General features: G+C 44.1%; 2 protein-coding genes and 1 long non-coding RNA gene across 4 annotated transcripts in view; 1 reads left to right on the top strand and 2 right to left on the bottom strand.

The window, feature by feature from the left end:
* Nucleotides 1-16,933, bottom strand: part of LOC310635488 (uncharacterized protein) — a 310,115-nt gene that overhangs the window by 251,781 nt on the left and 41,401 nt on the right. The gene's annotated exons all lie outside the window — the stretch shown is intronic.
* The window catches only part of LOC310635498, an 838,887-nt gene that overhangs the window by 25,608 nt on the left and 796,346 nt on the right, over nt 1-16,933 (top strand). The gene's annotated exons all lie outside the window — the stretch shown is intronic.
* GABARAPL1 (GABA type A receptor associated protein like 1) overlaps nt 1,420-16,933 on the bottom strand; it is a 97,248-nt gene continuing 81,734 nt past the window's right edge. For both annotated transcript variants that reach the window (XM_083354503.1, XM_083354502.1), the window contains 2 exons: nt 16,601-16,719; nt 1,420-3,457 (listed from right to left, as the gene is read on the bottom strand). In XM_083354503.1, coding sequence (XP_083210629.1) covers nt 3,392-3,457; nt 16,601-16,719 — 185 coding nt within the window. In that variant the 3' untranslated portion in view covers nt 1,420-3,391. The remainder of the gene's footprint in view (nt 3,458-16,600; nt 16,720-16,933) is intronic.

A 16,933-nucleotide genomic window follows, 5' to 3' on the forward strand; every position in this document is an offset into this window, starting at 1 on the left:
TCGATTTATATTCATCAAGGTTGGATAGTTCTCTTACCATTTTCTTGCTTATTTTAATTTTTGTTTCTGGTTTGTCTTTTGCAGTAGTTTTTTTTGGTATGTTGGGCTATAATTTTTTTTTTTGTGTGAAGACTGATGCAAAGAATGAGTTAAGCAGCTCTGCTTTCTCCCTACTGCCTGTTACTTTCTTGCCATCTTCTCTCTTTAGTGAACTTACAGTTTCCTTGACTTTCTTCTTGTTATTAATGTGTTGAAACTTTGTCCTTGATTTCTGTTGCAAGTCTTTGTTCATTCTGGACCTTTGCTTCATCTTTGCATGTTCTGGCTGTCTGCTGATAATCAGCCTTAGTTTCATTTTTTTGTACTTGTCCCTACCCCCAAAATAGGCTCTAGTTAAGACCCTGGCACTCTGTCCCACTGTCTGATTGCACAAGGTGGAGCAAGGCGCACACATAAAAATCAAGTTATGACAGGGGTGGGGGAGGTGGAGCTGCCTCATGCATCTTGCATCCGCTTACCTCAGAGACCCCGTAGCCAGGCCTCCCATGCCTTGTCTCATGGCAGCAGCCCCAGCAGCAGCAGCCCCATCCAGGAGCCTCCGTGGTCACTGGCCAACTTCTAGTTGCTGATGGCTGCTCGTTGTAGGCCACATGGCACATCATGCTGGTGCCACTGCTCTCAGCAGGAGGCCACGTGGTGCATTGTGCCACTGCCACTACTCATGGCAGGAGGTCACATGGCATGTTGTGCCAGTGCCACCACTCATGGCAGGATGCCATCTGGTGCATTGCACCAGTGCCACTGCTTGTGGCAAGATGCCATGTGGTGCATAGCACCAGTGCCTCTGCTCGCAATCACCATAGCGCAATGTGCCATGTGGCATCCTGTTGCAAGTAGTGGCACCAGTGTGACATGCCATGTGGCCTTCGGCCTTGAGCAGCTCCTGTCCTTTGAAACTATATACCCTGAGATTAGATTGGTCTTGATCCCTGCCATTGTTTTAAAAAGTTTTAAAGATTTGGACATATTTCTGAGAATGTGGCTCAGGAGGTTAGTTGGGAGTCTCCAGGATTTTCTTAGCTTATTAAATTGGATTTTACCTTGGTTATCATTATAGACTTTAACTATTGATTAGTTTTTGTTGACATTTTGTATACAGTTTTTATATGTTGTTAGCTGCTCAGAGTTGCTATAGTAAGTATATAAATTGAATCAATCAATCATCTGTGCTAGTGGCTCAAATCCAACAGTTTTAGGAAAAAATATACAAAAATTGTGCTGTTTTTTGATATACTTAATGTGTAAATAATTGTAGCCTGAGTTAGCTGTATTATTAAACACCATTCCAGACTGAATTTCAGATTTTCAATTGTCTATTTATTTTACTAACAAAACTCTTACAAAAATCTAAAGCTGTCTTGGTTCATCACAGAGAAAGAATACATAGCACTATCTTTTACAAGCTGAAGCTAAGCAATGATGCCACAAAGCAATTAAACATATAAACACAGTAATTTATACATATGAAATGAGCAAACTAAAATTTCAGTAACATCCTTTAATGATTAGCAGCAGCATAGGGGATGTCAATGAACAGATGAGCATTTTATGCATTATGATTTAGATCATATGAGAAATAAATATAGAAAACTATTTAATGATTGATGGATAGCAATGAGAAGTATGTTAATTTAGATAAGAGATGGTATGTATTAAAGGAAAAAAAGAGAGAGGAAGTATTGGTTACAATAATTTGGAGATTTGTAATAATATATATTTGTCTGAAATGGAAATATTGTAACCCGGACACCACGTTGCTTTTTAAAGATACTACAGGTGAAACTCGAAAAATTAGAATATCGTGCAAAAGTTCATTTATTTCAGTAATGCAACTTAAAAGGGGGAACTAATATATGAGATAGACTCATTACATGCAAATGTTGGACAGGATTCACAACATGACTCCTAAAGATTCTCTGAATAATAAAGATGAGCAGTTTACTTCTGTTTGCTCATTATCTTCATTACCAATCTGGAATTGGTACTGAAGGGAAATAATTCAGCATTAGAACAGAATCAACTATAGAAGTGGTATCCAGTTTTATTTTATTCTGAACCAAGCAAAAAAAAAACTTAGTCCTCTGTCTAGCTCTGAATGTAGCACATTCCAGCAATTTCTTCTAGCAGTTTTCATCCTAAAGTTCTCTCAGCTCTGCCACTGTCCACTGCTATTTCCAAAAGTTATTAGAGTGATACTTTGAAGCAGGAGAAACAAAGAGTGTGTCAATTTCTATAATTTTACACACAGATACAATCTTTTAATATCCTCCAAGTTACCCTAAAACTAAGAAACATAAGATTCAACATAAAATGTCCTAGTTTTTCATTTTACTTGCCATTATAGAGTATAGGGAATACAACTATTAATTGTTTTAGAAACTGCTTTGCTTAGTTGAGCAAAATTTTTGTCAGACTTTAATCAGATTATGATTAAGCAGAAGTAGAGAAGTGTATGGAGAATAATTATCATAAAAGAATTATGTCATAAAAAAGTTGCAGGATGTATATTTCAGCAAGACTGTGGGTAAGTTAACTTCAGAAGTTTCATTCATAACACAGGTTTCAGTTGCTGTAACTGCGACCTAGATGGGTATAGTCTATACTAACAAAGCAAGGACACAGAACATCACAGAACAGTCATGCAATTAGTGAAGCTGTGTTAAGTATTGAATACCAAGGTCCAAATTCTGATTATATTGAGAGAAGAATGTGCTGTATACTTGAAGTTCATTTGAAATAACTAGGTAATTACTATGCACAACTTTCTTGATAACAAGAAGCAATAATATTTACTAGTGCAATATCTCAACTGAATTAAGGACAAGGGATTGTAATGTTTGTAATGATTTTAGAAAACAATAATTGATGATATGCCTCTTTTAAGCATTTGATGGATAGACAGGGCAGGAAAAAATATATTAAAATAAAGAGCATTAATTCTGGGATGTTGAAGGAAAGGCCAATTGAGGTTGACTTATGCTATTATGGTGTTATGACTTGGCCTGGAAAATAATGGATTATATTGCTAGGGAATTTCTTGCCCACTCCTGCCTTTTCCTTATTCCTTCATGGTAAACTTATAGACATACCAGTTATAAAAATGGAAGTTGATGGAACATGACAAAATACCAACCATCAGATGGCTTTAAAACCCTTGCTCTTTTCTTATGATTCAATAATAGTAATTTATTAAAAAGTGCAAGAAATGATGACATGAAATACATGGTTTGTCATCCAGTTTCTTCTCCCATTTCTTGTTTTTGCTGGACACAAATTCCTTCCACAATAACCTTTCAGTCCAATCCATCTGTAAGGCTAGCAATGCATAGAATCACTTGCCATAAACACTTTCATCACTGTAAGCCACATAGAGAAAGTAATCTTCCTCATGATTATCCTATTGAAAGATTAAAAAGGGAGATAAGGAGAAACAGAAATCATAATCAGCCAAATACATAGAAGTAGGGATAGCATGTCAAACTTGGCATGAAACAGCTTATAACAATTTAAAATGTTTTTTTAAAGAATTTTATTTTTTAAGAAAGGTAAAGCAAGAATAGATTGGTGAAGCAGCTATAAAGGAAAATATCTATAAGGAAAATTTCCAGCCAGAAATGCAGGCTAAAAAAGAGGAAACTTTTTAAATGTTCTAATGTGTCCTGTTTTTACACTTTTCTTACATTAAAATCTTGTTTCTTAAAATCCCTGTGGCATCTGATCAACCCCGACTGATTTTGAAGACACTAAAGCAGTTTGGACTTAGTAGAGAAACAACCAGAAAATCCCAGCACTATGGAGTGACAAAAAAAAAATCATCCTGGAATATGGTGGGCTAATCACTTCCATATCATGCCATGAATAGAGGACAGGTCTACATAAGTCATTATAGGTGGAGTCTATTTTTTTTTTAAAAATGTATATATCCCCTTCATGGATTACTGCCTTGTAATTGCATAATTCAATGAAGCTACGAGCTATGCTGTGCAGGGCCACCCAAGACGGACAGGTCATAGCAGAGAGTTCTGACAAAAGGTGATCCACTGGAGAAGGAAATGGCAACCCACTCCAGTATCTTTGCCATGAAAACCCTATGGACAGTACCAAAAGGCAAAAAGATATGATGCTGGAAGATGAGCACCTCAGGTCGGAAGGTGTCCAATATGCTACTGGGGAAGAGCAGAGGGCTAGTACTAGTAGCGCCAGAATGAAGCGACTGGGCCAAAGCCGAAAGGACACTCAGCTGTGGATGTATCTGGTGGTGAAAGGAAAGTCTGATGCTGTAAAGATTTTTTCTCCGTAGGAACCTGGAATGTAAGATCCATGAATCAAGGGAAGCTGGATGTGGTCAAACAAGAGATGACAAGACTGAACACTGACATCTTAGAAATCAGCGAACTAAAATGGACAGGAATGGGTGAATTTAATTCAGATGACCATCAGGTATACTACTGTGGACAAGAATTCCTCAGATAAAATGGAGTAGCCTTTATAGTCAATAACGAGTAGGAAAAGCAATACTGGGATACAATCCCCCAAATGACAGTAAGATCTCAGTTCAAATCCAAGGCAAACCATTCAATATCACAGTAGTCCAAGTCTATGCCCCAACCACTGGTGCTGAAGAGGATGAAATTGACTGGTTCTATGAAGCCCTACAGCACCTTATAGTACTAACACCAAAAAATGATGTCCTTATCATCATGGGGGATTGGAATCCTAAAGTAGGAAGCCAAAAGATAACTGGAATAACAGGCAAGTTGGGCCTTAGAGTACAAAATGAAGCAGGGCACAGGCTGAGAGAATTTTGTCAAGAGAACATGATGGTCATAGCAAACAATCTTTTTCAACAACCAAGAGAAAGCTCTACACATGGACATCACCAGACGGTCAACACAGAAATCAGATTGACTATGTGCTCTGCAGCCAAAGATAGAGAAGCTCTATACAGTCAGTAAAAACAAGACCAGGAGCTGACTGTGGCTCAGACCATGAGCTTCTCATTGCAAAATTTAGGCTTAAACTGAAGAAAGTAGGGAAAAGCACTAGGCCACTCAGTATGAACTAAATCATATCCCTGATGAATATGCACCAGGTGTTGTGACTCAGGGCCAGCCTGTGGGTCCGACAGCCGGGTCCGATGTATCGGAGGACTCAGATGTGGGGGAGGAGGGAAACGAACCGGCTGATGATGATTTGGAGACTTTGCAGAGTCCTCAGCCGGGGACCTCTTCTCAGCTGCGTGAGCCCGAGAGTGCAGAGGATGATGACCCACAGCTGGCCCTGTTCAAGGACGCCCGACGCAGGAGGCAGACGAGCAGGGACAAACAAAGAAAGGCTATGGGACTCCTCGGGAGGAGGCACAGGGAGACCACGCCCTGAGCTCTCTATAAAAGAAGTGTTTGGGGAGGGGCTGGTTGCTGAAAGCAACTTTTCCGTTTGAGAAGTCAAGCTCTTGTATTCTTGTATCAGTGTAATTAAAACTTGGCAGAAGCCTTTTGGTCTTGGACGCTTTCCAGACTCTTCTTTTGATTAGGGGTGCGAGAAGAGGGCTGGTTCAGAACAGTTTGCTTTCAGCCACCCACCCCTTAATACTACGATGGAGCAGCTTCTTGCCGAGAATGCCCAGCTCAACCAGCAACTCACCTTGCTGGCCACTCAGGTGGCACAACTGCAGGCTCAGGTACATGCTGCCCCCCCACCCAGGAGGAAATGTCAGATAGCTATGCCGGATAAATTTGCTGGTAAACCAGAACTGTTTCCTGCCTTCCTGGGACAATGCCAGCTTTATATCAGCGTGAGAGCAGCTGATTTCCCCACTGACCGAGATAAGGTGGGATTCGTATTGAGCCTTCTGTCGGGAGATGCAGCTCGTTGGGGCACGCCTCTGTTGGCACAGCCTAGCCCTTTGTTGGATAACTTTCGGGGGTTTTGTGACCATATGCGCCTCATGTACGAGGACCCGATTAAGGCGCAGACGGCCACCCGACGCCTGAAAGCTTTGAGGCAGGGTCAGCGCCCTCTACAGGCCTATATCAGCGATTTCCGGCTGCTTAGCCAGGATTCCGCCTGGAATGAGGCTGCGCTCGTGGATGCCTTTCAGGATGGCTTGTCAGAGGAGATGTTGGATGAGCTGGCCCGCGTGGACATTCCCTCAGACCTGAATGGGCTGATCCATCTTTGTCTGCGGATCGATGCCCGGCTGCAGCAGCGTAAGAGTCGCCGTGCCACCCCACAGACCCCTGCCGCCCCTGTTGTGCGTGAGCCCCCAGTCCAGAGGGAGGAGCCAATGGAGCTGGGTGCCGCCAGGTCCCGTCTATCGGTGACGGAAATAGACAGACGACGATCGGAGGGGTTGTGTTTTTACTGTGGGGACCCTGGACATTTGGCTGCTTCTTGCCCGAAGAAGCGTCAGCGGGCGTCAGTGACCAAGCCTGCCCCGAGAAAGTCCCCTGCTTTGCTATCGGGAAACGGCCCGAGCCCGATCTAGACGGTGTGAAAGATCGGGCGACCCACAACATCCACACCGAGCGACGTTGTTCCGACGGTGCCTGTGAACCTCCACGGCATTTGATTTTGGAGGCACGTCTGATCCTTCCTGGCAAGCCAGAGGGGATTCCAGTCCATGCCTTAATTGACTCTGGGGCTACCACTAACTTTATGGATTCGGCCTTTGTGGCCAAATGGGCTGTTCCCCAGTGTCCAGTGGATCCGCCCATGCTTGTGGAGACCATCGATGGTCGAGTGCTCCTGTCCGGGCCTATCACGGCCGCCACGCAACCCGTGTGTATGGCCATCAGTACCCATGTGGAGGCCATTCAGTTCTACGTCACTTCGGATCTGCACTTCCCCGTGGTCTTGGGACTGGCGTGGCTCCGGGCGCATGATCCACAGATCTATTGGTCTCAGAACTTGGTCACCTTCCCAAGTTTGCAGTGCGTGGACCACACCCGCCATATCTGTGCCGGCCAGGTGGAGGGTTCCCCAGGGGTTTCCTTGCCTCCCGAACTGTCCGACTTTGCTGACGTGTTCAGCGAGTCAGAGGCGGACCAATTACCCCCGCACAGGCCCTACGACTGCTCCATTGACCTAGTCCCTGATGCGCCTCTCCCAGTGGGGCGTTTGTACTCCATGTCGGAGCCCGAGTTGGCTGCATTGCGGGACTTCCTGACGAAGAACTTGGCTCGTGGTTTCATCCGGCCCTCGTCCTCGCCAGTGTCTGCGCCCGTGCTCTTCGTCAAAAAGAAGTCGGGCGAGTTACGGCTTTGCTGTGACTACCGGAAACTCAACGCTATCACGGTGCGTAACCGCTATCCGCTGCCCCTCATCCCCGAGCTCTTGGACCGACTCCGGGAGGCTAAGATCTTCACGAAACTGGACCTGCGTGGAGCTTACAACCTCGTCAGGGTTCGGCCGGGTGATGAGTGGAAGACGGCGTTTGGTACTCGCTATGGACATTTCGAGTACACGGTGATGCCGTTTGGCCTGACCAACGCCCCCGCTGTGTTTCAGCATTTTATGAATGACATCTTTCGGGATCTGTTGGACCAGTTTGTTGTGATTTACCTGGACGACATCCTGATTTACTCCCCGTCGCGTGAAGCGCATCATCAGCATCTCCGTCAGGTCCTGCAGCGCCTCCGGAAACATCGGCTGTTTGCCAAGTTGGAGAAGTGCCAGTTCTACCAGGTGACCATTGATTTCTTGGGTCACCGCATTTCTCCTGAGGGCATCGCCATGGAACCGAGTAAAGTTGAGTCGTTGCAGAGTTGGCAACCCCCGCGTCGCGTGAAGGATATTCAGCGACTTCTTGGATTTGCCAACTACTATCGGACATTCATCCCTGGCTTTGCTGCCTTGACAGCCCCCCTCACCCGGCTCCTGCAGAAGAAGACTCGGTTCCAGTGGAACGCCCCCGAACAACAGGCGTTCCAAGCTTTGAAGGACGCCTTCATGAAGGAGCCCATCTTGAAGCATCCTGACCCGCAACGGCCGTTTGTCGTGGAGGCGGACGCCTCCGACATTGCCATTGGGGCCGTGTTACTCCAGGCAGCGACGCCCAACGGTACCCTTTTCCCTTGCGCGTATCACTCACGGAAATTGAATCCCTCGGAGCGCAACTATACCATCTGGGAGAAGGAGCTGCTGGCCATCAAGGCGGCGTTCGAGGCTTGGAGGCATCATCTGGAGGGGGCGCGGCATCAAATCGAGGTCCGGACGGACCACAAGAATCTGGAAAGCCTGCAGACCGCTCGGAATTTGAACCAACGCCAGATCCGGTGGTCCCTCTTCTTTGCGAGGTTTGACTTCCGGGTGCGGTACATACCAAGCGGGCACAACCAGAGAGCGGATGCTCTGTCCAGGAAGCCCGAGTACACCCGAGTGGAAGACAAGCTTCCGCCCAGGACCGTGATCCCCGTCGAGTCTTTTGCTGCGGTGCGGGAGCCGGTGGATATACGGGCTCGGATCCGGGAGGCGCAGCAGCAGGAGGCGTGGGTGGCTCAGCGGAAGGAAGAGGTGGGGCCAGATTCGCCTTGGTCGGTCACGGATGGACTCCTGTATTATCGTGACCGGCTCTATGTTCCAGGAGGGCCACTCAGGGGACTCGTCCTCAGCCAATGTCATGATAACCCGGCTGCGGGGCATTTTGGCCTGTTCAAGACTCTGAACCTGGTCTCCCGTACATTCTGGTGGCCCCGAGTCCGACACGATGTCCAGTCTTATGTCACCTCCTGCGTCCCATGCAGGCAGGCCAAGTCAGCGACAGGGGCCCCGCCTGGTTTACTGCAGCCTTTGCCAACGCCCAAGAGACCCTGGGGGGCTGTGTCCATGGACTTTCTGACGGATCTACCCCCATCCTCCGGCTTCACGACAGTGTTTGTGGTGGTGGACATGTTGACCAAGATGGCGCACTTCATCCCCTGTCGCGGCTTACCGTCAGCTCGCGCCACTAGTCGCATGTTCATCCAACAGGTGTTCCGGCTGCACGGCCTTCCCGATAGAGTCGTCTCCGATAGGGGGGCCCAGTTTACAGCCCGCTTCTGGCAGGAGTTGATGCGGGCGTTGGACATTAAGGTTTGCCTCTCGTCCGCGCATCATCCTCAGACCGACGGGGGTACCGAGAAGGTCATCGGCATTTTGGAGCAGTATCTGCGCTGCTACGTTAACCTGCAGCAGGACAATTGGGTGGACTATTTGGCCATAGCTGAGTTTGCCTTAAACAACTCGCAGCACACCTCCACGCAGATGACACCGTTCTTGGCCAATGTGGGTTATCACCCTCGGTTTTTCCCCCTTTCTCCCGTGGACTCACCGGAGCCGGCAGCGAACGAATTCATGGCGGAGTTACAGGCGATCCATCGGTTGGTGCGACGGCAGCTGGAGAAGGCCAAGGCCGACTACAAGAGGTTCGCCGATCGGTCGAGAAGGGATACGCCTCCATTATCGGTGGGGGATCGGGTCTGGCTGTCCACCAGGAACCTACCATCCACTCGGCCGGCGAGGAAGCTGGACCACCGTTACCTTGGACCGTTCCCAGTCGAGGCCGTCATCAACCCGGTCGCCTATCGTTTAACTCTGCCACGTTCCCTGCGCGTGCACCCCGTCTTCCATCGGTCCTTGTTGGTCCCCGAACAACCGGCTTGTCCACTTCGCCAAGCGGAACCTCCCCCATCAGGACCTCGTGATGGCGACAGCACCCCCGAGTACGAGGTCGCCAGCATCAGGGATTCCCGCTGGCTGAAAGGTCGCTTCCAGTACCTGATCGAGTGGAAAGGGTACGGGCCGGAGGACTTCACATGGGAAGACGCGACCGCCGTTCATGCCCCTGCGTTGGTGACTGCATTTCACGAACAGTTCCCATCCCGACCGCATCCGGATCGGCAGACCCGGGGGAAGGGCCCTGCGGTGCGGGATAGTGTTGTGACTCAGGGCCAGCCTGTGGGTCCGACAGCCGGGTCCGATGTATCGGAGGACTCAGATGTGGGGGAGGAGGGAAACGAACCGGCTGATGATGATTTGGAGACTTTGCAGAGTCCTCAGCCGGGGACCTCTTCTCAGCTGCGTGAGCCCGAGAGTGCAGAGGATGATGACCCACAGCTGGCCCTGTTCAAGGACGCCCGACGCAGGAGGCAGACGAGCAGGGACAAACAAAGAAAGGCTATGGGACTCCTCGGGAGGAGGCACAGGGAGACCACGCCCTGAGCTCTCTATAAAAGAAGTGTTTGGGGAGGGGCTGGTTGCTGAAAGCAACTTTTCCGTTTGAGAAGTCAAGCTCTTGTATTCTTGTATCAGTGTAATTAAAACTTGGCAGAAGCCTTTTGGTCTTGGACGCTTTCCAGACTCTTCTTTTGATTAGGGGTGCGAGAAGAGGGCTGGTTCAGAACACCAGGGGTGACAAATAGATTTAAGGAATTAGATCTGATAGACAGACTGCCTGAAGAACTATGGACGGAGGTTTGCAACATTGTACAAGAGGTAGCAACTAAAACCATCCCAAAGAAAAAGAAATGAAAGAAAGCAAAATGGCTGTCTGAGGAAGCTTTGCAAATAGCTGAGGAAAGGAGGGTAGCGAAAGGCAAGGGAGAAAAAGATACACCCAATTGAATGCAGAATTCCAGAGAATAGCTAGAAGAGATAAGAATGCCTTCTTAAATGAACAGTGCAAAGAAATAGAAGAAAACAATAGAATAGGGAGGACCAGAGATCTCTTCAAGAAAATGCTTAAAATCCTACAAGCTAGACTCCAGCAGCATGTGGATCAAGAACTACCAGGCAGGATTTCGAAGAGGCAGAGGAACTAGAGATCAAATTGCCAACATAAGCTGGATCATGGAGAAAGCTAGGGAGTTCCAGAAAAACATCTACTTCTGCTTCATGCTAAAGCCTTTGATTGTGTGGCAAGTTCTTAAACAGATAGGAGTACCAGACCATCTTATTTGTCTCTTCAGAAACCTATATGCGGGTCAAGAAGCAACAGTAAGAACTGGACACGGAACCACTGATTGGTTCAAAATTGGGAAAGGAGTCTGGCAAGGCTGTATGCTGCCTATTTAACTTATATGCAGAGCACATCATGAGAAAGGCAGAGCGAGATGAATCAAAAGTTGGAATTAAGATTGCCGGGAGAAATATCAACAACTTAAGGTATGCAGTTGATACCACTCTAATGGCAGAAAGTGAAGACGAACTAAAGAGCCTCTTGTTGCGAGTGAAGAAGGAGAGTGCAAAAGTTGGATTGAAACTCAATATTAAAAAAACCAAGATCATGGCATCCAGCCCTCACAATTCCTGGCAAATAGATGGAGAAGAAATGGAGGTGGTGACAGATTTTATTTTCTTGGGCTCCAAGATCACCGCAGACGGGGACTGCAGCCAAGAAATTAAAAGACGCTTGCTCTCGGGGATGAAAGCCATGGCAAATCTAGAAGCACACTAAAAAGCAGAGACATCACCCTACCAACAAAAGTTCGTATAGTCAAGGCCATGCTCTTCCCAGTTGCAATGTATGGCTGTGAAAATTGGACCATAAGAAAGGCTGGTAGCCAAAGAATTGAGGCCTTTGAAGTATGGTGCTGGAGAAGACTCCTGCGAGTCCCTTGGACTGCAAGGTGATCAAACCGGTCAGTCCTAGAGGAGATCAACCCTGACTGCTCTTTAGAAGGCCAGATCCTGAAGTTGAAACTCAAATACTTTGGCCACAATGTGAAGGAAGGACTCAGTGGAGAAGAGCCTAATGCTGAGAAAGATTGAGGGCAACAGAAGAACAGGATGACAGAGAATGAGGTGGATGAATGGAGTCACTGAAGCAGTAGGTGTGAGCTTAAATGGACTCCAGAAGATGGTAGAGGACAAGAAGGCCTGGAGGAACATTGTCCATGGGGTTGCGATGGGTCAGACACAACTTCACAACTAACAACAACATTAGTATATATACATATATTTCAAAAATGGTTTATACAATAATACATTGGCATATAAAGTAGTTTTTAGATTAGAGGTCCCAACGTAAGCAAGCTTGGAATAAAACTGGGCTTTATACACTAGCCAAAATTTGCTCAAATTGATTGATACTATTGTTATTTTTAGCAGAGAATACTATGTGTGGCATGAATATGATTGAAGCTGATAACCAGAATAGTTTACTTTCACTTTATTATTAAAAACATTGCAAAACTAAAAAATAACATGAGTTGGAAGAGACCTTGGCAGTCTTCTAAACCAAACCCCTGCTTAAGCAGGAGGTCCTATATGAATCTGGACAAATAGCTGTCCAATTTCTTCTTAAAAACCTCCAGTGGGGGAGTATCCACAACTTCTGCAGGCAAGCCCTTCCACTGATTAATTGTTCTCATGAACAATTAGATCTCTCTTTGATAAGCTTTCATCTGACACTTTTTCTATTGCCCCAGGTACTTAGGAGAATAGATAGACAACCCTCTTCTCTCTGACAGCCTCTAAAAATATTGGAAGATTGCTATTGTGCCACCTCCTAGTCCTTCTCTTTGTTAGACTAGACTTAGCCGGTTCCTAAAACCGTTCACCGTACATTTTAGCCTTCAGTCCCCTAATCATATATGTTGCTGTTCTCTGCACCCATTCTAGAGTCTCAACATCTTTTTAAAAAAAATGGTGACCAAAACTGGACTCAGTATTCCAAGTGTGGTTTTAGTATAAAGCAGTACTAACACTGTATTGGATTTTTGGCAGCTGCAGCACATTGCTAGCTCATACTTAGGTTAGTGTCCACTAGGATTCCTAGATCCTCTCACAATTAGTGTTCAGCCAGGTACCACCTATTCTATATCTACACATTTTGGGTTTTTTACCTGTGTAAAACCTTACTTTTCACACAACTGAATTTCATTTTGTTAGATAGGACCCAGTGTACAAATCTGTTGAGATCTTTTTGGATCTTGAGCCTATCTTCTAAACTGTTGGCTATTATCAACAGCTTTCTGTCATCTGGAAATTTAATGAGTTCATCTTACATCCCATCATCTGAATCATTTATGAAGATGTTGAAAATTACTAGGCCTAAGACAGAATGTTGGGGTACCCCACTGTATGCTTTCTTCCATGTAGATGTAATTCCACTAAAGACCACATTTTGAGCGTGGTTAGTCAGCCAGTTATAAGTCCATCTGTCTATCCCACATTTTTCTATCTTACCAAATAGGTTGTTGGTCTACTTTGTCAAATGCCTTACTGAAGTCCAAGTATATTATGGCCACAGCATTTCACTGATCCACTAATTAAGAATGCAGCAAGATTTGTCTGGCATGATCAGTTTTTGACAAACCCATGGTGGCTTCTAGTAATAGGATTGCTTGTTTCTAGGTATTCAGAGATCTATTGTTTCATTATCTTTTCCAGGCCTTTCCCAGATATTCATGTCAGGGTAATTGGTCTGTATTTTCCTGGATCCAGTCTTTCTCTTTTTTGAAGACTGGAACCACATCAGCTCTTTTCCAGTTCTGTGGCAGTTCTCCAGTGCTTCAGGATCTTTGAAAAATATGGTAAAGTGATTCTGAGATAACTTCTATCCGCTGCTTCAGATGGTCCTGGTGATTTGAACTCATATACTGTAGAGTGGATAGATGTTGTCTTACCATTTTCTTGCCTACTTCGACTTGTGTTCCTAATCTGTCTTTTATGGTACTGCTTTAGATACATTTGACTATTTTTTTCCTTTCTCCCTGCTGCCCATCATCTCCTTGCTACCTTCTCCCATTAGTGGATCAATTGTTTCTCTGACATTTTTCTTGTTTGTTACATGTTGAAGAATTTTAAATCATTGTGACATTTGTTGCAAGTCATAATTCATTCTGAGCCTTAGCATTCCTGACTTCATCTTTGCAGATTTGGGCTCTCTGTTAGTATTAAGTCGTCAAATTTCCTGAAATTTCAACCCCTTCTATTATGTCATGTGTTAATAAGAATTATAGCTGACCCTCTAGTTCCCTCCTCCTCCTTTGGGATGACAAAATTGTCAGCTAGGCAGGAACCTGTTTGCTGCAGAGTTTATCTCCCAGTTGATGTCAGGATAGTTAGTCCCCCATTACCACTGTGGTTTGTTTCCTACACCTATTAGTTAATTGATTAGCAAAAAGTTCATTTGTTTCCTCTGTTATCTGGAAAGCCTTGACTGACAAAGATTATGATCTTGACAGATCTTGACAGACTTGAACAATGAGCCCTATCCAACAAAACAAATTTAATATGGAGAAAAGCAAGGTTTTACACCTAGGCATGAAAAACCAAAGATACAAGTACAGATTAGGGCAAAACCTGGCTCAAAAACAGTAACTGTGAGAGGAACCTTGGAGTCCTAGTGGACAATCACTTAAACATGAGTCAGCAGTGTGCGGCAGAACTCAAAAATTCTAATAAAATATTTGGTTGTATAAACAGAGGCATAGAATCAAAATCATGTGAAGTATTATTACTGCTCTATAAAAATATTACTAAGACCACACCTGGAATACTGCATCCAGCATCCATTACAAAAAAGACTTTGAAAAAAAGTGCAAAGAAGAGCAACTAAGATGATTAAGGGCCTGGAGACATAAACATATGAAGAATAGTTGTAGGATTGGGCATGGCTAGTCTAGAGAAAAGAAGGACTAGGGGCGACATGATAGCAGTATTCAAGTATTTGAGGCGCTACCACAAAGATGAGGGGGTCAACTTATTTTCCAAAGCACCAGAAGGTAAGACAAGAAACAACAGATGGAAACTAATTAAGGAGAGAAGCAACCAGGAATTAAGGAGAAACTTCCTAACAGTGAGGACAATTAACCAGTGGAACCACTTCTCTTAAGAACTGTAGGTGCTCCATGACTGGAAGTTTTTAAGAAAAGACTGGACAGCCATCTGTCTGAAATGATATAATGTCTCCTGCTTGAATAGGGGGCTGGACTGTAAGAGCTCCAAAGTCCCTTCCAGCTCTATTCTGATAAATAGTGGAGACTAAGATATATATCTCAATCTGGAGAAAAAATATGGCCATTGCAGCTTGGATTATAAAAGATGTAAAAGGCAAAGTGTATGAAATAATAAATTTTATAAATTTATAAATAAATAAATTTTAAAAAGTATGTTTTGAATTTGTTAAACTCACAAGAAGGAAAAAGATGAAGAGCTGAATGAAGGTTACCCCATCTTATGGAGTCAATAAATATATTTCTGGAAATGAAATTTCATTATGAAAGAGGTAAATCTAATGTCAAAAATCAACTTATGACTACAACTGAAACCAGATTTTCTATTGTTAAGCATGGTGAGTTGCATCCAATCTTATGACCTTCTTTGCCACATTTGTTAATTAAGTCACTGTACTTGTTAAGTGAATCACACAGTTGTTAAATGAATCTGGCTCCTCCCATTGACTTTGCTTGCCAGAAACCAGCTGGAAATGTTGCAAATGATGAATATATAACCCCAGAACAGATAGATAGCATTGCCATCCATCACTAATATAATTCAGTTTAGCAAAAGAATAAGAATAGAACAGAAAATAGGCATATATAGTAAAGACAGAAAAAAAACTTGCTTATTAATACAATTTGGAACATTATCCTGTTACCAATCAGCAACACCTGGCCTTTTATTTACCCTCACACACACACACAACCAATAGGCATATATAGTAAAGACAGGAAAAAAACTTGCTTATTAATACAATTTGGAACATTATCCTGTTACCAATCAGCAACACCTGGCCTTTTATTTACCCTCACACACACACACACAACCATTTTTCCCAAATATTTCTTCCTGTCAGATCATGACAGATTTACACAAGTAGTTGCAAAAATTGGGAATGTCCTTTGCTTCAGCCAATAAATAATATCGTATATTCTTAATTAAGCCATAATTATGATTGCACAATTCAAAAGGCCCTAAAGATTGAAATTTATCTTAGTGCTAGGCAGAATACTGCTCATAGGATTGACTTTCTTAATCTCTTTACTGCTTGAATAATCACCATACTTCAGGCATACAGAAGAGATTCTATTTGGAGGGCCAGCCCCTAATAGGCCTCATATAAGGTACATATATGTAATGAACCATAATTAGGCTCTGAAGCATAGACTGAAAAGGCCTTATTCCTGTCCTTTCTGGCTCTTAGCTCTCTTAGTTTGGTTTTAGTTTAGTATAGTATAGTTCTTAATAACATTTTAATTCTGTGTTGCTTTAATCTTTTAACTATTTTTACTTGTTTTATAACCTGTAAGCAGCCCAGAGTCACCTTGTAAGGGAAATGGGCAGCATAAAAATTTAATAAATAGATAATAAAAAGCTGTGGATCTGTAGATAAGAGACTGAGTGAGTCTTCCAGCACTAGATGCTTGAAGGTCCCTCAGAAAAAAACAGAAAAAGTTCAAAAATTAAACTTAAAGATACAATGGGGCAATGGGCAAGTGGAATTTAGTTTCATGTAGCAAGCAAAAGCACTGTACAAAAGATACAAATTCGTATTATTTACTATGCACTATTTCATCATTTCTACCATTACAAAAGAAGAAATTCTGGTACTTACTTCATACAGCTGACCCATTGTAGCACTGGTAGGAGGAATAGTGTTGTTGACAAAGAAGAACAGAGCATCCTCTGGCCTCAAGTGGATTCGCTTTCGAATCAAGAAATAGAATTGACCAACTAGAAAAGGTAGAAGAGGTAGGAAAGAGTGAAGAAAAAATGCATCAGATATAGATAACTGATAGATCTTTTTCCCACACACAGAAATCTTCCATAGAATAGTTGGTCTGGTTGCCTTTTCCATCTGAAATGAAACGAATGAGATATCTTTATGGTACTAAGTAAAGTATTTTAATTATTCTCTTTTATCATGAGCTTAACTAGATTGATGTAG

Source organism: Vipera ursinii, assembly GCF_947247035.1.
Source record: "Vipera ursinii genome assembly, chromosome: 2".
NCBI classification, from domain to species: Eukaryota; Metazoa; Chordata; class Lepidosauria; order Squamata; family Viperidae; genus Vipera; species Vipera ursinii.